Genomic DNA, 25,126 nt, shown 5'->3' with positions numbered 1-25,126 from the left:
TGTCGGGATCCCAGTGTCTCCCATTCTTCCTGATGATGCCTCGTGTCTTATTGCCTGTGTCCTCAGTTCTTCGGTCCTTCGCTCTGTTGGTGGAGCATCGCAACCACACAGCAGCTTTTAGGCATTTTTCTGTTGCATGCGAGCAGACGAAAGTGACAAGGAGGCACCTTCACACAGTCAAGTCAATAGGGGAGTGAGACATTGTTGGGTCTCGGTTGCGCTCTGTCTCTATGAACACTGCTGTGGCTGTCCTTTGCACAAATTCATCTCATCAAAATCATTACAAAAATGTCCACAAATGTCCAATTTCCTTTTGTATTTATTGTAAGCATTTGGGTTTTGTGCAGTGAGACACAATCACACAAACCAGACTCTAAAACATTTTTTGCCATCTCTCTGGCCTGCTCTCTTTTCATTGTTTCTTTAATGTTCCACTCTTCCTCCATCCTCATCTACTTTTGATTTGTTTAACAGTAGACTGTGTGCTGATTAGTCAGTTGCATTATTGGTAGACAATATAATGATAGTGAATGATAGGGACTTTTGATTCATCTACTAATGTGCAAGACAAATAAATGTGTTCATGTGACCTACTTTTTTGTGTGTTTTTGTGTGTGTATGTGCGTGGGCCCTCACAGTGTTGGTAATTTGATTTAGATTACAAATGTGGTACATTGAACTATATGCACACACATTAGTAAAGTATAGGCCAATACTCCGCTAGTTACTTTTCAGAATAAGAGTTTACAAAGACAAGTTTTAAAGACTTTAGTTTATACAATTATACATTGTTAAAGATTAAACTACTACAATATTCTCGCGGTAAGAGAGTTTGTCCTGTACTGATGTGAGGATCCGAGACAGAGGGTGTTGTATGTGTAAAGAGTGTAAAAGCCCTCTGAGGTCCATTTGTGATTTGTACTTTTTGAGCTATACAAAATTGAATTAAAATAAAATGTAATTTTTGATTGAACAATTTTTTTTCTTCTTTCATTTAAAATCCAAATATAAATAAAGATATCAGTAAACAATATCTAAAACAATCAAATATAAAAATGTTCACGATAACTACTACGCAAATCTTCGACAAGTAGTTATCTTGACTTTTTTAACTAATGATTATACCTGTGTAATTGTATTGTAGTATATTGCATTTTATATATTGTTGTTCTGTTTGTTGCTATATGGACACACGTGTCTGAAACAACATATATATATATATATATATATATATATATATATATATATATATATATATATATATATATATATATATATATGTGTGTATGTATGTGTATATATATATATATATATATATATATATATATATATATATATATATATATATATATATATATATATATATATATATATATATATAAACAAGCTAAAATTGATTTAAAAGGTTTTTTTGTTTTGTTAAGAAACTAATGCGTGACGTCACCCACGCTGCGACCGTGTTTTGCCCCAGCTCGAGTGGAGAGCCCGGTGTCACACCACCGGGGTACTCCTCACACATGTACGGACGATATACACCGGACGATATACACTGGACATTCTTCACTGCCGGTTTGTGGACGCAGTCCATTTCATAGACGGGCCGACACGTTACAACCGCAACGCTGACCGCCGTACATGACGTCCTTGTTATCCGCCGTAGCTCGCAGTCGCTGGGTGTGAATGAAATCAGCGCGCCCAAAGGAGAACCCGCGCAGAGCGGCACCAGGATTTCACCGTCACGTTCCCGCAGACCAGAGGTGGGCCACAACGCAACCGACCGCTGTCACCATCGATATCCGGTGAGCGTCGCGTGTTCACGAGCCTCGTGCGGAGCGCTGCGTCGCTTTGTGAGGCGACACATTTTAAGGCTAACCGTTACGCGTTTTCAAGGCTAGGAGGAGGCGGCTCCACGTCACTTCACAACGGCTCTTTAATGACCGCGAGTCGTGGCAACGCGATGCGCGTGCGGGTTTGGTAGCAGGGACTTTTGGTCCAAGTCCGGCATTGGAATTATGACTAAGATTTAAAAAAAAATAAAATCATCTTGAGATTTCGTTAAAGAAAAAGAAGGAACGAACCAGTACCCTTTCCGTCTTGGCATTAAATCGGTCACGCTCAGGCACAGATGATACCTGGACATATACATGCTGTATTACAGGCTAATGCACTTTATTATGAATCAACACATTTCATGTAGGGATGCACAGATACCGATATTGGGCTGATGCTGACTCAAGGGACTGGGTCGACCAGGCTCATCTATTCAACACGCTTCTCAGTTTAAACACATGACACTATTAATAAAGACATAAAATTGCCCAACAAAATGATCAACATATAGTTATATGTTGATCATTTTGTTGCTGCATATAAAAAAATATTATTACTTACAAAAATGTATGTCTGTGTAGGGTTCTTTCCACGGTGTTGTCAGACACTTATGATTACAATCTGAGGCTGTCCGTGGCAAAAACAATAACTTTTCGTGACTGTACATTGATGGTGTGAAGTTGCCTGGTATGATGACAATTGCAACCTGTGTGGCAGACCCCTCTTCAGCTGTCTTTCTCAACACGGGACCAGTTTCAAAGAAATGTTGTGAAATATTGGCCTTTAGCATTTTCTCTGGAGCCATAATGAGGTCAAATTCTCAATTAGTTTGTTTTATGACCAAACAACCTGAATGACTAAGAAAAAAATGTGTTTAGCTGTAATTTAAGAAGTGCTACAAAGACAACATGCATATTAAACCTGCTAAACGTTCGCATGTCACTGTTATTGTGAGCACATCGGTATGCTGATGTGAGATATCTAATTTCTCTGACATTTAGGCCGTGTCCACTCTGCTACCTTTCTTTTGAACACAATTATCTTTTGCCACATTCAAACTGAGCGTCCTCACTATGCCAGAGTTTTAGAGCACCGGAAACGGAGAAGTTTGGAAACGATGATGTAGACGGATTTGTTTAAAGACTCCAGGTTACATCCCAGCATGAACGGGAGTAAATGGAGGAGTTTGGAAACGATGCCGTAGAAGCCTGCGTTCGTTGGTGTTGATTGGGTCTTAGCAGTCATGAAGTGTCCTTCCCTGATTCGTCACGCCCCGATCACATGATGCGAAGTGACAGTTTGACAGCTTGGAGATCGTTTTGGTTTTAAAACGTATTAATGTAGATGTAGCCTTAGATAACACAATCTATATGTGTGTGACTCACTGTAGATGCATACATGTGGTCAATCACTGACTGTGTGTGTGCGTAGAATGCCATCTCTGTCGGAGCAGTTGCTGGAGGTGCGGAGTCGTGCTGAAGTGTGTCTGTACTCCGGCGGCAGGGTGGTGGAGGTGCGGGTGGGGGTGATGGCTATGGCTAATCTGCCCTTGCCGCCCTGCTCCAAATACTGCCACATCACCGCAGAGACCATGGTGATAGAAAACAGCTTCGGCGGCAACCGGAAGGAGGTGAGAAAGAGAGCAGGTACACAGACAATATCCAAAACCTGGAAATACCTGTACAACATCCACCCAGACGGAGAGACCAAGGTTGAGATTGGGAGTGTGGGCAAGAGTAGAATGATGAGTTGGTCCGCCGATTAATGCCATTTTGAGATATTCGACTCAGGAGGCTGAAAAGCGAAAGTATGGCCGTTGTGGAACAACCAGGACTGAACTAATGTTGTTTATTTCTATATTTAAGTTTGAAGTTGGAGGTTCTGCTAAGTTGTTGGGTGCAACAAAAGTTTTCTTTTTTTTAAAGTTGATTTTTTTTGCATTATTTCAGGACATTTAGTTGATATATTTTAATTCAAATCCAGAGTGCAGATCTACTAAAGCAAATACAGGACTATGTAGACAATAACATTCAATTGAGTTTCTTAATTTTTCCAAATGTTATGTAATTGTTGTCTATGATCAGATTATTAAGGTTATTGCTTTTATCTCACATATTTCATGTAACACTTTAGGAGATTAATAAGAAGCCAAAACAATTGTGGGTGTGGCGGAGAATTTGGCATGTTTCTACTCTATGAACTTGAACCCTACAAAGTTTTAACTTGTGGACAAACGTCCTGTGTTTCTTCCTTAGACCCTCGCATCTCTCCAGCGCTTGTCTACAGCGTTGAACATCCTAGAAAAGTATGGCTGTAATTTGACAAATCCCAACAGGCCAAAGTACTGGAGGACCGTGAAACACAACAACCCAGTGTTCAGGGCCACTGTTGATGCCATTCAGGTAACAATATAAAGTAGAGTAAATGCTCTGTGGAAATGCACCAGGCATCAAAAGAACTGGCAACAAAAGGTCTACCAGTTGCTTGTCTACTATAATAACTGACTGACAGTAGTAAATGACGAAAGTTGGCAGAGACGTGTTCAGATGGTTTTACTTCCTGTGTTCATACATGTTCAGAAGGTTCTACCTCCTGTGTATAAGCTTGGTCATTGTTCTCAGTGACTCTTCCATTGGGCACTGAGTGCTCATGGTTCAGATGTTGAACCTGGCCTCAATAAGTCCGGACCTCATCCTGGTCCTGCCCTGATCTGGTCCCAAATATGTCCTTTTCTACAGTGATGAGAAATGAAGCCAACAATGGAAGTGCCAAAAGGCTCTTCACATGACCACTTGATGCTGGCTCTAGAAGGGAGTCAATCCCACAAACTGTATAAAAGAAGTGGATGTAGTCGTGGTGGCGTGGTCACTCATTAGTTTGTGGAAGCCCAGAATGTGGCATTTCGTCTGCTAAAGCATCCCTTGCCGTATTGTCTGTTTGACTCTAAATGACCATCATTTACTAAATGAACATCATGCTGTATTGAAGAAGACTTGAAACTAGAGATTAAGACATACACTCATGTTTACAATGTTTACTGAGGGAATACGTCAAGAGAGAAGTGGAGTCATTTATATAGACTTCTATACAACCAGAGAAGTTGCCCCCTGGTGGTCAGAAGAGAGAATGCAGCTAAGGCACTTTTTACAACCGGAGGTTTTCGGAATTTGCAATCTACTTTGTGATTGTCTTTACCCTTTCAGAGTTAGGTGGAGGAAGAAGAAACAAAATGCATCCATACGTTAGCTTTTAAGCCAGGGGTGCCGGTCCACCTTCATGCTTAACGGTATGGGAAAGTGAAACCAAAAAGAAGTTGGGCTCACATTCCACCCCTCTTGTTCTTTCCGCACCCAGGGAGGACGAGCAGTGCTCTGTCTCTATGGCTACTCCAATCAGCAGCCAGACGGGCTCAGCTTCCCTGATGATGTCACGGATCCTGATGTGGGCTGCGTTGCTGCGGTAACATTAGAAGTGATGAGTCTGAGGATGGAGCTTGAAATGCTTATTAAGGTGTGTGTGTGTGTGTGTGTGTGTGAGGGGGGGGGGGGGGGGGTACTAAGTTCTTAAGGCTGAATTATACTCTTGCAACTCCAACTACGGCTGGCCACGCAGTCCGATTTACAGACTCGTTTTGATTTTTAGTTCCCCTGCGTTTTCCAGAACAGTAGGTGGCGCAACGACCGCTTAGAGTCGACTATCCCATGCCCTCTTTGGGCGTGGAAGTCGTGGAAATCGATGGTTTGTTTATATACCCAGTCTTGTTGTCCAGACACTCACTAAACGATGGGGATTAGGAGTCAAAACGAGTTGGTGGAGCTGGAGCTGATATAGTGCTCATATTTTCGGACCGCTTCAGCCAAACGTTCTTCAACGGAATCCATCGTTCGTGTTTCTGCTGCGGCTTTTAAAAATGGCGGTATTATGCTATGAAACCAGAAATACGAGACTCGGAAAGGATGTGGTTAGTGGACCAATCACAGCCTTCCGGGCTGCGTACGGCTCGCGTAGCTTTGATGGATAGTCAGAAATTTGGAGTGACGCACGCAAAATGGCCGATTTGATCACGCAAGGTCGGCCATGCGTGTCTTGCGTGCTTGCGTCTCTGCGTAAAACCCGAGTATAAATCAGCCTTTACACTTGATTGGTTTTCTTGGGGAAAAATGATTGATCTGCATCTTTCTGTGGATTTTGGAGCCATCAGCTACTTTATTCCAAGGCTTATGCAAAGTGCAGCAACTTGACTTTGAGGTCGAAGTATTCATGCTAACGTATTTGGTCTGATCCCAGGAGGCTCATCCCCACCCGGAGTTCTACGAGAGAATCATTCCCACACTGAGACATAAGGTAGAGTCCTTCATATTACCATCATATTTACATGTTATACGTTTGCATAGATTGGATTATGGAATGAATCAATACTGAATAACATAGGCAGGAAAATCCAACCAGGAATGTTGTACTTACACTTATCATAGATACATTATGTCCAAGATTTCACAAAGAAAACCAAAGTCCGGACGTGTTTCTTCAGACCAAATTATTTCTTCTTTATTCATTATGTATTTATCTACCACTCATTTTTAGCTGTAGAAGATACCACTGTGGATCTGAGGGATCAGATTCCTTCCCAGTACCACAGGGCACACCCAATAATGTCTAACACTGATTAGTATGTTACATTCATATTAAAGTAAAGGTTTGTGTTGTGTATACGCAGGTGACCAAGCTCTGTCCCACAGCCGTGAAAATATAATTTCACGCTTATAATTGTCAGAAAAAAGCCAATGTGTATGGTGAAATGTTGGAAATAGTGTTAAATCACACTGAACAGAGCTGTTTCTTTTTGTGTAGTTACCGATGACACGTAGTGCCGATTCTTTTGAAGTCAGCTTCCATCCCTCTCTTCTCTCCTCTTAGGATGTGGGTCTCAACACTGACGCTGTGATCTGCCACTTCTCCCCCACTCCCGCTTGCAACTCAGGAGGCCAGACCAAGTCTCTGGCCTTCCCCCTCCACCATCACTCCTCCAGGGACAGCGGTCGTGGCCAGTCCCTGTTTTCCAACCACCAAAGTCTAAGGTCCATTCAGGTTTTACCCACCTCCTCAAACAAGCACCCAGGTGACGAGAGAAAACACACTACTACTCCATCGACTATCTTGGTTAGCTATGTTTTTATTTAGGCTTGTTTGTGTTTATGTGCGTGGATGCACAAGTGGTTCCACTCATGCTACAGTTGAGGGTCCACCTCAGTCCAGCACTACCTTGTGTGGCAGCTAGGTTTTCGCAGATCAGTCGAGAATCGCTAAATTACAAATTGCACCGAAATCTGTCTTGTCAGGCTTCAAATAATGCACTTGCGTCCTGCAATCTAGGACCAGTCGGCATCCTGCGAGGAGCTTTAACACCTAGGGGGGCGTGGTGCAACTGGATTAAAAGACAAACCTGGTTTGAACCTAGTTTAAGAGTTAATCCTTGTTGGTGCAACCCAGCCTTAGTGTAGACATAAAGTTGACACATTGTACTATGTGTACAGTGTACTAGAAATGTAAAGATATAATTTTGTGATTTGACAGCGCAACTTTATAATGATGCAACAGTGTTTGGTTCTGCAAATTGTTCTCTCTGTTTCAGAGAACTGCGCTATCTGTGGGATATTCCGCATCTCTGCCCACTGCCTCACCTGCCTCCAGGGGCTCTGCTCAGAATGTGACAGGCTGTACCACTCCTACCCAGAACGGGCCAACCACAAGCGAACGGCAGTCTTGTCATCATCGTCCTCGTCAACATCATCCCAGAACAAGAGGAGTCAAAGGTATTAAATGTAAAATGGGAATACTCTAAACTCACTGGTCTACAGCCAGTGATGGTTCTGAATATTTGACCTGAACTAAAGGTTCTCCGCAGGTCTAGGTCAGCATTGCTGCTCAGCTGCCCTTTTTCACATCTGTGGTTTGGTGCAGATCCGACTGGAAGTTAATCCTTAAATTATATTTATTTAGGCAAGAAATGGAGACTATTAAATGAAAGTTGCTGATTTACACCTAAAGGAAGTAATTTTAAATTAGTGCTGTCAAACTAGCGCTTTGCTAACGCAAACCAATTTTAACACCGTCAATTGTATTTACGGCGTTAACACATTTTAATTTTTCAACGCCGGCTGAAGCTCAACTAGAAGCAAAACAATAGGCATGCCGTTTGAGCTTGGAAGCAGGCTAACGTTACGTTTTGAAATGAATGAATGGTGAGCACGACAAGGCAAAATGAATGACAAGACGTGGTTCCCTTGACAAGACCAAAGTGGTGTGTGCCATTTGTCATTGTGAACTGAGCTATCATCATAGCTATCCAGTCTGAAATAACACTCGATGGCCAAACACACAGCTGATGCTAACTCTGCGCCCCCTCGTCATAGTCAGACATGAACGAATGACTTCAGACAGAAACACCACAATGAACAAACTTACTGCAGCCACAGCTAAATGGATGCTACTGTGTGTAGTCTGTTAGTGTTGTGGAGGACGGGGGATCTAGCTGACATAATACACACCGCATCAAACGACAGTGTAACGTGCCTGCATTACACGGTGAGTCCGACAGGCACAAAAGGAGGGCGACGCAGTACCAGCTTGATTTACAATGTCTCTTTTTTTTGGGTGCCCTCACTCTGAGGGCCCTCGATGTCAGCTCCAAGAGCTCTCAATGATCTGGCGTGTCCTGGCGTGTCGACGCTGCGTCCAGCTCTCCCCTCTCACAGCCGCTACTACTGCTTATAATGGGGAGAGACAAGACAGAGATTAGGCACAGCTGAGGCTAATTACCTCTCATACCTCGCACCTGTTCCCTGAACCACTCCCTCGCTCCGCCCCATCCACAGCTGAGCGCAACCTCACCCCACTGCCACAGACAGGACCTACGAAGCCTGACTGCTATGTTCATATCTCTCTCTCTCTCTCTCTTTCTTATTGGCATGAATGTTGCAGCAACAATATTGCCAAAGCATCAAAACACATCAGAAAAACATAGAAGTATACAACTCATACAGATGATAAAAATAACAACATTATCAATAAAACAATGAGTAATTAAAATAATCTCTCACTCTCTGCTTCTCTAATTCTCTCTCTCCACTTTTTCATGTTAAGAGCAATGAAATTTTAAAAAAAATGCGATTAATTGCGATTTTCTCTTTGAGAGAAGAGTTAAGATCCATAAGTGATCATGACTTAAAGTGCACTGCCATAGTGGATCAGACCGCGGGGTCAGGAGCTTTGCGCATGCGCAATTAACTTTCAATTTGGACCGGCAGGTCGGTCAACTGCCCGCCTGTGGGGCGAAGCTGCTTGTTGCAGCACTCGATGCTCGTTGAGAACAGAAGCTACATAACAATATGTGCTTTCACGCCAGGCTCAATTCATTAACACTGCCTGTCGGGAGGCTAAGTAAGCGCGGGCGCGCGCACCTCCATAAATTGCCTTCAAAGTAAAAGCAGTGTCGCCGTATTGCAGCTATGGCGTTAATCTTAGAGCTGTAAGGCGCCCAGGTTTGAACTACGCTGTCTGGGAGAGATTTAAAGCGATAGGCCACTCCGAATGCAAAAAAAACAAACATGCAGTTAATGCATGATCAAATAGTTAACGCCGTGAAAGGATTGCCAGATTAACGCTAAATTAACACGGTAATCTGCCCAGCTCTAACATGTACATAGCAATAAATAAACATGGCTAGTCAGAAATATGGTCGATGTTAATGCTGATCACAGCAAGGTCTAGTCGTAGTTGCGATGCCGTGTAAGTCAAAGTGTTGGAACTGAGTGCCAGTGTGACTATGATAAACGTGTGAACAAAATGTTTGTGTTTGGATATGCAGTATATTCAGTCTTGTATAAATGTCCCCACTTTCCCTGTGTCAGTTCTTCCACCTGGCGTTGCCTCCACTGCACCAAAGTCAACTCCCTCCAGGATGTGCTGTGTGAGGAGTGTGAGCGGCCTCGGCTGGAGCTGACCGGCTCTAAAGCAGATGAATCTCAGCCCGCCACCATCACTGGTCTGTGCTGCATTATAATGCTTCCCACAGCTTTCCCAACCAGTCAAGCATCCACATCCACCTCCTTTATTCTACTACTTTCTAGTTTCATCAGTAACATCCAAACTGCAATAAAAGGAAATAATTATACTACTACTAGATTAAGTGACGCAAATACAGTTTCTGAATATATATATATGACTCTTGACAATGGCCACTGCAGCCTCTGTACTTTTAGGTTGAGGACATGATTGTTACTGATGATAATGTGAATAGAATAAACTGACTGTGTGTGCATGTGCGTGAGTGTTCTCAGAGTGGAAGTGTAAGAGCTGCACCATGGTGAACGCAGCCAGCAGTATTCTGTGCAACGTGTGTGATCGACCTCGTCTGGCCACACGACCCCCAGTAACCCCGTCACACCCACCCATTACCCCTCCCAGACCACCAGCACCAGTACTGGGCATGCCCGGTGACCCTGACAGCCAGGTCAGTGTGTGTGTGTGTGTGTGTGTGATGCTCACCAAGCTCGGTCTTAGGTAGGCGCGGGGGATATGACGTCTAAATAATGTTAAGGCTGTGCCGTGATTTACAATATTGATATCTCTTTTTCATACTGTTTTATGTTCTTGATTGTTAATAATAGACATAATGATATATATATATATATATATATATATATATATATATATATATATATATATATATACAGATATATCTATATATAGATATAGATATATCTATATATATATATATGTATATATATATAGATATAGATATAAATAGATATAGATATTATTATACTATACTTCAGTTTAGTACCTCAGCTCTGTATGTTCAGTGCAATGAGCAACTATTAGCATGCGACCCACCCAAGAGTAAGATGACATTGTGAAAAAGTTAGCATTTAGCTTAGCACATAAAGCATTTAAGTTATTAAACCATGTTTGTTATGTTTAAACATTTAGAGTTAAATTCAGTGTTTCCGTGGCATTATACCTTCACTGGTCTTGTGTTTTACACTTAGATTTCATCCGCCAGCCAAGTCCAACAAGTGTTTTGAATTTCTTCCTTACTGCAAGCACGAGAACAAATGAGACACATTATATTCATCCAAGGGCTTTTATTGTGGATTGCGTAGGCTTTGTCGTACACTAATTAACAGAAAACAATTTGATCTGTATCACAATAACACATTTATATAAAGCCAGCATGTGTGTCAATGTAATTTTTTTGTCATCCAAGATGGGAAATGGACTTGCATGTATATCGCGTCCTTCTAGTCTTCTGACCTCTCGAAGCACTTCAACACAACCTGTTCGGGAGCAATTTGGAGTTCAACATGGGGAGAGGAGGAGGCGGGGGTTGTATCACCGATCTTTTGACTGGAAGAGACGACCCGAGCTGATTTTTACTCTGAGTTTATTGTAATTTGTTTGTATTCTTCCGCTGCCTCTGACTCATAATCACGCTCATTACTGTTTTTTGACTGTGGTGTGCAGTTAACACAAAATACTGTTCCATATACTAAGTGTCTCTCTCTCTCTTTGTGTCTCTATGTCTCTCTCTCTCTCTCTCTTTCTCTGTGTCTTTCTGTGTGTGTCTCTCTCGCTGCCTCTCTCTGCCTCTCTTCCTCTCCCTGTGTCTTTCTGTCTCTCTCTGCCTCTATCTGCCTCTCTGCCTCTCTATCTATCTTTACCTCTCTGTGTGTGTGTGTGTCTCTCTCTCTCTCTCTCTCTCTCTCTCTCTCTCTCTCTCTCTCTCTCTTTCTCTCTCTGTCTTTGTCTCTGTCTCTCTGCCCAGTGGGTGTGTCAGTTCTGCACCTATCTGAACTACTCTCCTGCCACGGTGTGTGAGATGTGTGACCTGGCTCGTCCGGAGCCCGCCCCCCTGCCCGCGAGGCTTCGTCCTCCCTCTCCGGTCAGACGGGTCCCCGCGCTGCCAATCAAACCCAAAGAGCCCGCCCCCGAAGACCTGGACTCCTGGAGGCAGAGGCTGATGAAGGAGGAGGGACTGAAGCTCATTCAGCTGATCAGAGCAAGTCACCTTCATCACCTGTCCATCACCCTGGGATCTAGACTCTATGTAGTGTCTTTATTTTACTGTGTCTGTCCTTTTTGTCTATCTGTGTCAGGATGGGGAGAAGAAAGGAGTGAGTCCAGAGGAGGTGTACACCAGCAGGGCGGTAGCAGGGGACAGCATCATCCTGCCTTGCAAGTGGTTAAAGACGGAGCTTCCTCTGCTGTTGGACCAGATCAGTACTCTGGTGGCAGCCTCTCCCCTTCAGTCCGTCTGTGACCAGAACACAGTCAGTATGCTTCTTGTTGTACAATCACAGGCTTTCTGTTCCTCTGGTAGCGATTGACCTCTCTCTAACACAGAGCAGGTCGTGTGAAGCTCCGGCCAAGGATGCCGGGAAAGAGGCGGAAACCGTGCGTGCGGTCCAGCTGTCCAGGGCAGAGGCCAAGCAGGCCTGGCTGACAGCAGGGGGCGCCACCGAGCGAGCCGCCAGGCAAGCTCTGAGGGACAGACTCGCCAAGGTCTCGGCCACGTTTCCAGATTCACGACAACATTACGTCTGTCTCCCTTTCATTCTAGAGATGGGGTGATTGTTTTTTATTCTGTTCTGCTCCTCTCAGGTGAAGGAGCTGTGTGTGCTGGGCTTCAGCGACGAGGCCCGCTCCCACGAGGTGTTGAGGCAGAGCGGCGGTGAGGTGAGAGGGGCCCTGGCCCTGCTGCAGAGACCACTGCTGGAGCCCTTCCACAAGCACATTTGGAGTGACAAGCCTGAGCCTGCCGTGGACATCCATCACCCTGACAAACAGGTGAGACCATGCCAGCATATTCGCCAGGCCCGTGTCCAGTCACCATTCTTAGTTGATCATCTTTCCTTCTTATGTAATGGTAACTTCTACACATTTATCTTCTGAATTAAAAAAATAATTTCCGGATTGATTTAAAAGCATGTTTTCTTTCAAGAGTGGCCGAAATGACACCTTTTTTTCAAGCTAAAAGCTGTGAAAACGGCCATTAACGTTAGATTTCCATCTTTACGACAGTGCTTAAACACAGATCGCTTCAGTAAAAACGACCAAAACAAAGCTTAAAATTGTGATATTTCATTTATGTCTCACTTAAATAAATCGTTTGCTCAAACGAGAAATATATTTTTTAATATTATTCTGCACTCCATGATTGACTAAGACCAACATTCCCATGACAAAAACTGAAATGAAACCTGAACTGCAGGCCGTCTGAACACAGAGCAATAATGAGAGGACAGACAGGCTGTTAGTAGAGGTTTTAAAATGTAAATAGAGAAAAATGACTAACATTGGTAACACTTGCGGACACTTGGAACATATGGGATATAGATTCCATGGATTTTTTAAGAAATTCAATTTTTTTTTCTTCTTTTGCTCTTATTGAACAGCCTTAATCTGCACAAAATACATTTCTTAAATATGGAGCAAAAAAAACCCCACCAAAACTTATTATGTATGTTGTTAAATTGTGTACCTACACAACCAATTTTTTCCAACAATTTTGAAATCCAGAGAAAAACATGTTTTTTAAATGGTAACACAATCCCATGCTTCTGTGTGATTATTCGGTCGTCCAGCTGAATGTCCCGGTTGTAATTTCAGCATCTTCTACTGTTAAGTGGCCACAGCTGGGATAGCTGATTGGATATGTTATGTCTGGCCTCGTGGTCTTCTCCTCCATAACTCCTTCCTTCTCCTCCAGCGCATATGTCGGAGGTTACTCGCGGTGTACGATCTCCCCAGCTGGGGTCGCTGCGAGCTGGCGCTATCGCTGCTCCTGGAGCACAGCGCCCCCTACTCACTGGAGGACGTAGTGCAGGCTGTGCGAGAGTCCCACGACAGGGAGTTCATCAAGCGAGTGCTGGCTAAGGAGTGTCCCATCTGCCTCTCCGTTTTCCCCCACAGCAAGGTACCAAGGCGGCAACAATATGTCTATGAGTTCTGCAGCGGTGAAGCATCTCTCTCATGTCATGCCCTGCTCTCTCTCGCCCCCCCCGCTCTCTCTTTCTTGTCTCTTTCAGATGCAGTCTCTGACGTCCTGTCAGTGCTCCGTGTGCTGCGGTTGCTTCCAGCAGCACTTCACCATCGCGGTTAGGGACAAACACATCAGAGACATGGTGTGTCCAGTCTGCTGGGAGCCTGACATCAACGACCCTGAACACCTCAACAGCTACTTCTCCACCCTGGACATCCAGGTAGGAGGGCAGACGCACCAAGGAATGTATGAGGGAGGCTAAGAAAAAGACCAAAGCTGCCTGGCCACACCAGGAAGTGGCTCGATAAAAGATTCTGTTTCCACAAAAAGTACACTAAGTTCACAAAAAGGATTACACGGCTTTTGCAGATGCATCTCAATTCTCCTGTGCTATTTGTATATATTTCAGTTAGGTAATGACGTTTTGGTGCAAAATCTTCCTCATTCTATGCAAATGAGCTTCATTGCACATACATTTTCTCTCTCACGTTTAAATTTCTTGCCTGAAGTTTGGACGAATGCCTCTGCACCTCGTCGCTCAGTACCTGTAGCTCTCTATTGTACTGCCTGTATTCTTAGTGCAAAGACAACATTTATATTTCGCCACATGAACCATTGCACTCAACTGCAACTCCTTCTGGGCTTGTTTGTGCTGTGATGTCATTTACCTCCATGTCTTTATCAAATATTTAGATGGTTGTTGCATGTAATGCCCAATTCCTGTTGCTATCATCGGGCGCAATTCCGTTGAGGATTTTCAGTCCTTATTTGTTTTTGTTTTTTGTAGCAGCAAATGCTTTGCATAGTACATCAAACTGTATTATTGCTACATATAGATCAGGAAGAAATGTGAGATTTTAAAATAGCAGAATGTCGTTTTACATTCTTCAGCTGCGAGAGTGTCTGGAGCCAGAAGTCTATGAGCTGTTCCACAAGAAGTTGACAGAGCAGGCTCTCATCAAGGACCCCAAGTTCCTCTGGTGCTGTCATGTAAGTACACAAGGAGTCGCTCTTAGCTCTGGAAACCAAAAGTCACATTTTTAAGACTTTGAAAGGTTCGATAAAATCTATTTTTGTGGTGGTGCAACGACCAGCACAAGCAGCGCTTAAAGAGATTGGTATATTATACCTATTTTCCTATTTAAATTTATAATTTTGTTTGTGTTAGAACTGGCGTCAGAATGTTTTAATGTATTTAAAGCAGCAATGTCAGTACATCAGATGATGTGGCGAGGTTAAGTACGCTCAGACTCAGAGACTTATTTTATTTCACCAGTGTGGAATCAGTTTAGTCAAGTTCATATTTATAGTATAATAAGTAGCTTTTAATTCATGTAAGAATAACTGTTCCTCCATTACATTTTCTCGATTGTTCTGAATCATCACAAGGCAATAAAATACTGGAAACAATTACCCGGGCCTTAAGTTGTTCATATTATTTCAAAAACAATATTAGTGTTTGCACATATGATGTTGCTAACAACACTTGTAACAATTTTGTGTATTCATATTGTATAATAATTCTACTTTATACTGTCTCCTTTTCTCCTGTTTCCTCTCATGCTCTCCTTCCCCTCCCCTCTCCTCCTGTTACATCTCCTCTCATACTGTTTCCTCTCTTCTCCTCTCGTACTATTTCCTCTCTTCTCCTCTCGTTCTGTTTCCTCTCCTCTCGTACTGTTTCCTCTTTTCTCCTCTCCTCCTGTTTCCTCTCTTCTCCTCTCCTCCTGTTTCCTCTCCTCTCCTCTTATTTCCTCTCCACTCATACTGTTTCCTCTCCTCTGGTACTGTTTCCTTTTCTCTCCTGCTGTTTCTTCTCCTCTCCTCAGTGTTCATATGGGTTCATTTATGATGGAGACCAGCTTAAAGTCACCTGTTTTCAGTGTCGCAACAGTTTCTGTGCTCAGTGTAAAAAGCCTGTAAGTATAATGTGTCTTTGTCGTGTTGGTTTTGATCATTCTGGACAACAGTGTATTCAAATCAAAAGTTATTTCATGTTAAAAACACTTTGAACATCAAAAAGTTAACTGAACTGCACCAAATAGTTTTAGTATTGTTACAATTTATAAAGTGAACCAATTTTCAAAGTGAACCAATTTAACAAAGTTCTCTTTGGAGCTTTGCCTTGCCCAGGAGGAAGACATGTGGTGACCATGTCTGTGTGTCTGCAGTGGGAATGTCAGCATGCAGGTCTGTCCTGTGAACAGTACCAGTCCTGGAAGAGGGAGAACGATCCGGAGTATCAGAGACAGGGCCTGGCCGGATACCTCAGAGACAACGGCATCAGTAAGCAAACTCATATCTGCAGGATTATTGTTATCTCACAAGTTTCTGACAGGAACATACTGCTCTGTTTTAGCCTGGGGTGCACGTTTTTATAGATTTGTGATCCATGTGAAACGAAATAGCAGACAATAGTACATCCTCCAGCCCACCTCTCACAAAATCGAAATGCAGGGTTGTATGATGTCTTGAACGTTTGAAAACTGCTGAGGCAGCTGGCCCGCAGTTTGACCTGCACACAGGGATTTGTATGGAAGCTTAGATGCACAGTTTAGTCAACTTTTCATTCCGTCTTCATGACTTTTTCATCTCGTAATTAAGTTTTCCTCTAATTTGGTCTCTTTTCCTGTGGGAATTAGCTTCCATAGTTAAAAACATTCAATTCAGTGAATTCCTCTGTATTCCTCATCGTATTTGTATTGCATCCCTCCTCTCTCTGTTTTACCTCTTTCTCACCCTTCCCACCCTCCTCTCTTCCCTACATCCTATCCCCTTCTCCTTCCTCCTCCCTGTTCTCCTTCCTCCCTCCATCCTCTTCTCCTCTCTCTCCTTCCTCCATCGTGTCCTCTTCTCCTCCCTGTCCTCCTCCCTCCATCCTGTCCTCTTCTCCTCAGCCTGTCCAAACTGTCGCTTTCAGTACGCGCTGTCTAAAGGAGGCTGCATGCACTTCTGCTGCTCTCAGTGTCGTTACCAGTTCTGCAGCGGCTGCAACAACCCGTTCCACACTGTAAGTCTGACACATGGTGAAAATATCAACATAGTATCGGAGAAAGTTTTGTGTTTCATTAGACGTCATCGTGGTCCACACAGAACTGTTTATTACTACCGAGTAAATAATATTTTGTGTTTCGGTCAATTAATCACCAGCATGAGAGAATGCCTAAATCACCCCATATAGAGGTTGTTCCCCCAATGTCTTTGATGAATAACTTTCTGCCTGTATGGATTATCATAAAATATCAAATGGATGTATTGATTAATTTATTGAAGTCTCAAATAATAGTTCAATTCAGTTAATTTTGTATAGCCCAAAGTCACAAATACAAGATTTGCCTTGGTGGGCTTTACAATCTGTATGCAAGACATCCCCGTCCCAGGACCTCACATCAGATCAGGAAAAACTCCCCCAAAAGTAGATGATAGTAAAAACCCTTTCACAAAGAAAAAGGGAAGAAACCTGAGGTAGAGCAACAGAGGAGGATCCCTCTCCCAGGATGGACAGATGTAATAGATGTCATGTGACCAGAATAAGTAATGTAACAGAGTTACAGCACATTACGTGAATATGACATAAATTATTGATATAATGAATAGTAGGCATGGACCACGATCCAAATAGCTACAGTCCATGTCAGCAGAAGAGGTAGAAAGGAGAGGCATCAGAAGAACCGGTTCCAGACAGACATGATCCATGGCGGGGTCCAGGACCAGCTCCAGACAGCCACGGTCCATGGAAACTTGAGGCGAGGAAGCACAGAGGCTCCCGGAAAGGAGTAGAGTTAGTAATGTGCATTGAAAGACAACAATTTATCCAGAAGGAGAGAAAAAAAAGAGAGGAAAGGAGAAGAGAGAAAGAAGAAGAGGAGACGAGGCGTATCCTAAGATGCCTCCCAGCAGTCTAATCTTGTAGCAGCATTTCTAGGGGCTGGAGCAGGGCTAACCTGAGCCAGCTCGAACTACAAGCTCTGTCAAAGAGGAAAGTCTTAAGTCTACTCTTAAATGAGGTGACCGTGTCTTCCCCCTGGACTGAAAGTGAAAGCTTATTCCACAGAAGAGGAGCTTGATAACTGAAGGCTCTAGCCCTCAACCTATTTTTTAAGACTCTGGGAACCACAAGTAACCCTGCATTTAATGAACGCAACTCTCTTGTGGGGTAGTATGGCACTATGAGCTCTTTAAGATATAATGGTGCATTACCAGTTAAGGTTTTATAGGTGAGGAGAAGGATTTAAAATCTGCAAGGCAAGAAGCCAGTTTTTAGACAGAATATGCCTGATTTTTGAAATATTATGTCGATGAAAAAAGTCAATCCTTGAAATTAATTTTATATATAAGACTAAAGGACACATCCTGGTCAAATAAGACTCCAAGATTCCTTACGGTGGTGGTGCCATCCAGAGAAACTATATCATTAGATAATTAATTTCTGAGGTGTTCTGGGCCGAGTAAAATAAATTCGGTCTTATCAGAGTTCAGCAGCAGGAAGTTGCAGGTCATCCAGGTTTTATGTCTTTAGGACATGCTTGGTGGATTTCATCTGGCTTAATTGATAGATATACTTGAGTATCATCGGCATAATATTGCCTAAGGGAAGCATATATAAGGTAAATAAAATTGGTCCAAGCAAAGAACCTTGTGGAACCCCATAATGAACAACAGTGGTCATTTAGTATAGTCTAATCCCAAAAACTATTCTAAACCCAGAGTGGGAACTAAGAAAATGTAAAAACATGTTGTGATACTTTAAGTTGTCGTTACATCCTGAAAGTAATCGATGAAAAAAAAACTGTCAACCTAACTGCAACTCTTTGACTAGAGTTAGACATTTGTGGATCCAGACCGGTGAGCTGCTTTAGTTATAAGACACTGGGATGGGTTGTGTTTTTGGTTGGATGATTCATAGACTGTAGCGTAGAGCGTACTCCTGCGTAAGGGATTGGTAAACTTCGGAAACTCTTTTGCCACTAGGAGTGGACTACTAAAAGGTCTAAGCGAACTTTGAGGCTTGACAAGCGCTTGACAAATACAAATAAAATGTATTAATTAGGGCCGGGCAGATTAACGCGTTAAAGCAACGTTAATCTGACAATCCTTTAACAGCGTTAACTATTTGATCATGCCTTAACTGCATGTTGTTGTTTTTTTGCATTATTATTTTTTCTTTTTGCATTGGGAGGGGCTTATCGCTTTAAATCTCTCCCACACGGCGTAGTTCAGACCTGGGCGTCTTAAGGCTCTCCCCGTCATGCCTGCGTGAGGTCAATCAAACATGAAAAATAAACAAATAAGATGCACGAGATGAATGCAAATACCAACACAAAAGTCAACACAGGCTGGACTTTTCTCACTAAAACTAAACTGAACTGGAAAACATGAAAAACACTTATTGCTTTTGTACTTTTTTACTTCATTATTGAATTTGGCGCATAATGCGATTAATCGCAGAAAAATCATGCGATTAATCATTAAATTTTTTTCAACTTTGCCCAGTCCTAGTATTATTATTATTAATTATTATTATTATTAATAATAATAATAAAAATAACAATAATAATGATAAAGCGAGTGAACTTTTCACAGTTTGAGGTTACCATAATGATGATTGATCTGACTTCTCCTCTCTGGTCGTCCTACAGACATGTGCAGTGGACGAGTGCAGTGTGACTGGACTACACGCCCATCATCCCAGAGACTGCCTCTTCTATCTGAGAGACTGGGAACCTTCCAGACTGCAGGCTTTACTGCAGGTACGCACACACACACGCACACGCATACACACACACGCACACACACACACACAAAGACGTACAATATTGCCACCAGCAAGTAGGAAGCGTTCAGGGCGATCTCCCTCCTGCCACGTGCTAAGTCATTTCGGGGTTCGTAGTGATGCGAGAAGAGAACTCCTCTTTTCAACTTCTCCCATCAAATGATCCTCGTCCAAAGGGAGCTGCAGGAATAAACGGTAATGGTGCGTCCTTCAAAGGTTCGGCTGTGCAGTGCTGCTTCTCTCGTACTGTCATGGACGTAAGGTGCAAAAATAGATATATGAATAAACAAAACCCACATGTTTTTTAGACCGTCATTTTTGGCCAATTTTGACAGCCTTCCCCCAGCATTATGGGTTGATTGAATGCAGTGTTTCCCCTACCATTACCGGAGCAGCTCTCTGAACGATGCTCTCTGAACTGAAAGTGAAACGAGCCAAAGTGCTCGTGTCTTGTAGCCAACAGTGAGCTGCTGGCTTCACACATTACAAACGTACAAAGTACACAGACATAAAACTACACGGATATAAAACTAAGTCATTAATAAATACATGGAGAAATGCCTGTACTGTCGGGTAAATGTTTAGTTACGCCATTAACAGGTTAAACTTGCGCATGCGCGACTCGCTGATTCTTGGCTTTTTGCCAAAAGTCAATCTTCAGAAGTCTCTGTGAGTTTTTTCTGCTGTTCCGTCTCTCACAACAGAAAGCAGATCTCAGATCAACATGGAGCCTGAACTGAGAGCAGCCTTATCAAATCTACAACCCCGTTAAAAACATATTTGTAGAGGAAAGATGTGCTTTCCTCTACAAATACAGCTCACTGCAGCCAATAATACTGATACAACCTGATGGCTCACATATCTAAACTCATTCTGTTTTTTTCTAAAAAATATTAGCTTATTGTATTGTTAATGAGCTATTTAGTAGTAGCTAAATATTAGTTATTTTTTGCACACAGAGAACGTTATTTACATTGTTCTAAGTGATTGCAATTTTTTTTTTTAAAAAGGTCTGATGGAGTTTACTCATAAGTTATTGCAATTTTCTTTATTCTGTCACCATAAAAGCACAGATGGAGCCACAAAATGATGTTATATATGAGCTGTAAACCTAGGGGAAACACTGGAATATTTCCCCATAGCATACATGCATACATCTTTCTAATAGAACAAAGTAGTTGGACGCTGTTGAGACTTTGCAGTGTAACAGAAAACTTTGTGTACGTACAACACAATGGCATTTAAGAAAATGCATTGACAACTTAGCAAAAACTAAAAACATTTAAACTAATGTCAAAATAACAACAAAACAGAAGACACAACAACATCTCACAAAACCATATTTCAAGTAAGTTTAGTTTATTTTGTTGTGTTTTTGGTTTAAATGTCTTTGCAAAATGTTATTCTGCTTTGTATTGAGTTTTTAGTTTTAGTTTTCTGTAATGTGTTTTGTGAAAAGTTATATTTTATATGTTGCTCTTGTTTTGTTTTGCACAATAGTAAACTAATATGAGCTTCCTGTGTTCTCCTCTTCTTTCTGTCTGACAGAATAACGGAGTGGCCTTCAACACTGAACCACCTCCTGGAACACAGACAGGTGGGTGTACTGCCAAGCATGTTTCTTTGCTCTTTACTTTCTTTGCGTTAGCTGGCTTGACAAAACCAAACTTAACTTTTTCAGCTAACCAGATTTTTTTATTCTTTATTCTTCATTCAATCTCTTTCTACCGCTCGATGTAAAGGAACAGGTCCTTCTAATAGATAGCTTTGTGAATGTAAATCTTAAGCATATACAGTATATCATTATATGTGTCCAAGTTTCACCAACCTCGTTACTGCTCATCAGCAGTACACTCGCTGAGTGTGAAGTAGATCCCATGGACGCTTCTCGAGATATAAGAAGAGAGTTCCATGGACTGGCACACAGTTCCAACAGACTTTTATTTGTAGACATTATCATATTGAAGATTTAAAATGCCCAAATAAAGAATCAATGTATTTCCTTTTACTGTGTCATGATGAACTGACTACAACTGTAAACAGTCACAGCTTTAGGTCAGACCATAAAAATCTATGGGCAGACCTTATAGGTGCTTATCACTCGTTTTATGAATAGATAATTTATTTTAACCATTAGGATTCATGGCCTGGGTAAACACAGTGTTCTTATGGTCATAGGAAACCTGAAAAAGTCATGGAATTTTAAAATGGTCATTTGCAGGCCTAAAAAAGTCAGTGAAAAAAATAAAATCGCAAAAGTGTTGTAAAAGTCATGTAAATGTGTTATATTCATGTGTTCATTTACAATGAGTTTGAAATAATGAATTTGCTTTTAAAAGAAAGATGCTCAGAATATAAGCAGGCATACATACAGACTCTCCATCTCTATAAATGTTTATTCTTTTAATGAAACTATTGTCTCTCATTTGTGTCATTTAAGGTATACTTTATTGTATACTGCTTTGGAACCCTCATTGTTAGTTTAAATACTACCTTTGATCACTTTTTCATGTTTATACCCAGTTTTCACTACATGTTTGGTCACGGAAATTTGGTTTAAAGTCATGAAATCCATTGGTCACAAGCCTTTAAGCACAAGTTTCTTTTAGAGACATAATATGAGAAACATAATGAATGTCTGCTCTTTGTCAGTCTTTCGCTTTATTCTTGCTCTTCTCATTTCCCCCTTTGGTTCTTGTCTCTTTCTTTCTTTGCCTTCATCTCTCTCTCTCTGTTTGCAGGTCTGTGTGGAGTGGTCGAGCAGAAGGACGAGGGAGGCCAGCAGCCAGATTCTGCTTGCGGTGCTCAGACCCAACCCGGACACGCAGGACTCTGCGAGTAAGAGGACTTTATTCACTATTATTTGTATCGTATGTCCAAACAAGGCAGGCATGTTGTCGTGCTCCAGTACAGTGTGTTTCTGAGGCCCATGAGTCGCCCCAAGGTCCAACTTTGATCTCGGCAATACCAGCTTTCTGTAGACTTTTCGAAACCGCTCCACTTGCTTTTTTTTGTAAATATGACTTCCAGCAGGTTTGCTACGTCAGCGTTGCAGCTGATCCCTGTTTGTACCGGCTGGTCCTAATTGAGCTGTTTACATGATGAACACACAGCACGCTCAAAGCGTTGCAGCAAGTACATTAGTTCTCACATAGAGATGAGTTGTCCCTAAATATTTACAGCCAGTAACTGGGAAACACTGCAAATGTTCGATCCCTCCAAACCAAACATCCAACAGAATAGGAAAGTGGCTGTCAAAGAGCAGCTGGCTCAAGTCTCCTCCCACCGTGACCAGCAACCCTCAGACATCAAGGTTTCAGTAAAGGTAACGGAATGGGCCAGGCAGTTTGAGTGAAATGGGGTGTAACCCACTGAACCCCATGCAGTTTCTTTTTTCTTTTTTTTTCTCTTTTTTTCTTTTTTTTTTGTTGCTCCAGTCACATTTTTTACTGCAATATAAAAGTTCTGGAGTTTCTATGGACACATCATTACTAGAAGTAGAGATTTAAACAATGTATTTTTAGTACAACACAGTTATCATGTCATGAAGCATAACATCTGTATCACTTCTGGATCTTTACTCTTCTCTCAAAGAGGAGAGCTTTCCACACATCAGAAGATGTTCCGTGTACTTGTTCAAGCAACACAGACAGGACTTTTCTCACTGAGGAAGAAAAACTGAACTGAACTGGAACACATGAAAAGCACTTATTGCTTTTGTATACAGTTAATCAATTGCTGGTATATCTTTCAGGCATGAAAATCCCTCATCTTTCGGCAAAATTCGCCATTTTGAAACCAAAATAGGTGACCTACGTGAATCGTGTAGATTCGATGATTTTTTAGAGGGGGTGGGGGGTACAGTGAACTGCGAACAGATGCGCGTGCCACAAGGGAGCGCGTGTGCAGGGTAATATAATATTTCATGGTATATCTAAGTTAAGTTACCCAGGAGCTCTGTTGACATGGACTTAGCTAACGTTAGCTACAGCTTGATGAATTGAGTCATTGAACACAGCAGGAGAGAACGCGACGTTAACCAGCGAGCTAACGCTCTGGTGGAAAGTTAGTAGCCAACGCTGCCGTTAATGAGGAGGTAGATTCCGAGGCAAGGGGACTGAGGTGACGAGATTCCCGTTTTCATGCCTCAACTTTAAGGTAAGCAATAGACTGAACATGGACAAAAGGACTGGCTTGTCCCTAAGAGGGACAAGCCTACCCTACTGAACAAATATAAATAGATAGAATGGCCCAAACTAAAAAGAGGTTGTAGAAGAATACAAGGAACCTCTGGATCTCGTACTGACTGAGTTAGACCATCAGCATCAGCATGAAACTGTGTGATTGCTAACATGAGTTATTCTGGTGTCAAAGGAAGCACTACCGGGAGTACCTTGTGAGCTTGATTAACAGCCACTCCATCGACCCCGCCCGCCTCTTCAGCTCCAATGAGCTGCTGTTGGCCTGCAAGAGGTACAAGGTGGACGACGGCCGCTGGGACGGAGAGGAAGGCTTCACCTACTTCAGCCGGCTGCTCCAGGTCAGTGTGGGGTTGTTGTTGTTGTTGGGCCATGCCGGTGTCACTTTTACGTAAATATCTTAACAACCATAAATATCCAGAGAATCCTTTACAAATTGGGAAACCCCTGTTTTTTCCTCTACCACATGCGGTATATAAGAAGTAGACATCGTCATCGTGACGTCACCCGTTGGTTTGTGGACTGATGTCATGAAGCCTTGAGTTCAAAGATTTTGCCCTCGCCATCTTGGAATACGGCTTTACCGACAGCATCTTGTTCCTAAGTGCTCATATATTGTTTTGACCAGATGAAACTACCATTGTTGTGGATTCCAGGAACTTTACTAAATATATCTTGCACCGTATGAACTACATTCTGTTCAATCTATGATATTTAGATTTGATACAGTGACCATGACATCCTTCGGTTCTTCTGCAGAAACTGATGGATGAAGTACCGCTCGGCGACAAGGTGCCACGCAAGAAGTAACGGATCACTTCCTGTTTCCTGCATGCTGACCTTTCAACTCAGCTCAAAGACACTGAAATGGCAACAGTTTCCTTTGAGTTTTGGATCTGTAAATGTTAACTTATGTTCCAATGACCGCTGAAGCTCTGAGTGCTTGAATGCTGTTGGTTTCCTCTGAGAGGTTTCATCTTAATCCGTCTTTGAGCACCTTCACAGTAATGAGGTAGCTTTTTAATTCCAAGCCAATCACATCAGTTCAACATCAACAAAAAAGAGCAGGCAATAGGAAACCCCAGGATTTAGGCAGCTTGAAACGGTAGAGATGACGAAAATATTCTTAACCACATCAATAGGTCAAAGATGCTCTATAACAAAGATGACACATTACGATCTGTTAAGGGTTTGAGAAAGTGTACACTTACTTGAAGTCTCAGCTCGCCATGCCCCCTCACCCCGGTTAAAAGTGAACCAGCGTGGTGACTCCGGAGAACC

General features: G+C 42.3%; 1 protein-coding gene across 6 annotated transcripts; it reads left to right on the top strand.

Annotated features, from left to right (window-relative positions):
* The first annotated feature begins 1,463 nt into the window (after window positions 1–1,463).
* Window positions 1,464–24,769, top strand: rnf31 (ring finger protein 31). 6 transcript variants are annotated; one of them, XM_068571022.1, is made up of 25 exons: window positions 1,464–1,569; window positions 1,661–1,799; window positions 3,262–3,460; window positions 4,086–4,232; window positions 5,185–5,340; window positions 6,118–6,174; window positions 6,748–6,949; window positions 7,463–7,643; window positions 9,741–9,874; window positions 10,170–10,342; window positions 11,657–11,890; window positions 11,988–12,161; window positions 12,235–12,393; window positions 12,493–12,678; window positions 13,601–13,807; window positions 13,920–14,093; window positions 14,765–14,863; window positions 15,703–15,792; window positions 16,045–16,159; window positions 16,771–16,883; window positions 19,513–19,623; window positions 21,195–21,243; window positions 22,388–22,484; window positions 24,021–24,186; window positions 24,605–24,769. In XM_068571022.1, the coding sequence occupies exons 2-25, from the start codon at window positions 1,681–1,683 to the stop codon at window positions 24,653–24,655; spliced, it is 3,393 nt and encodes a 1,130-aa protein (XP_068427123.1). In that variant the 5' UTR covers window positions 1,464–1,569; window positions 1,661–1,680; the 3' UTR covers window positions 24,656–24,769. The 6 variants fall into 6 exon arrangements, with proteins under 6 accessions (XP_068427123.1, XP_068427124.1, XP_068427122.1 ...); XM_068571023.1 differs by having other exon boundaries at window positions 1,465–1,757; XM_068571021.1 differs by having other exon boundaries at window positions 1,465–1,799.
* The last annotated feature ends 357 nt before the right edge of the window (window positions 24,770–25,126 follow it).

This window comes from Clinocottus analis, unplaced genomic scaffold (genome assembly GCF_023055335.1).
Source record: "Clinocottus analis isolate CAN_PGR_092001 unplaced genomic scaffold, fCliAna1.0.p SCAF_11, whole genome shotgun sequence".
Classification (NCBI taxonomy): domain Eukaryota; kingdom Metazoa; phylum Chordata; class Actinopteri; order Perciformes; family Cottidae; genus Clinocottus; species Clinocottus analis.
This window is presented reverse-complemented; position numbering and strand designations above follow the sequence as displayed.

Coding starts and splice junctions, on each gene's coding strand:
- rnf31 (XM_068571022.1), top strand. CDS start 1,681: ATGAAATCAGCGCGCCCAAAGGAGAACCCGCGCAGAGCGGCACCAGGA. Junction 11,891..11,987: donor AGCTCATTCAGCTGATCAGA/GCAAGTCACCTT, acceptor TATCTGTGTCAG/GATGGGGAGAAGAAAGGAGT. Junction 14,864..15,702: donor AGTTCCTCTGGTGCTGTCAT/GTAAGTACACAA, acceptor TCCTCTCCTCAG/TGTTCATATGGGTTCATTTA.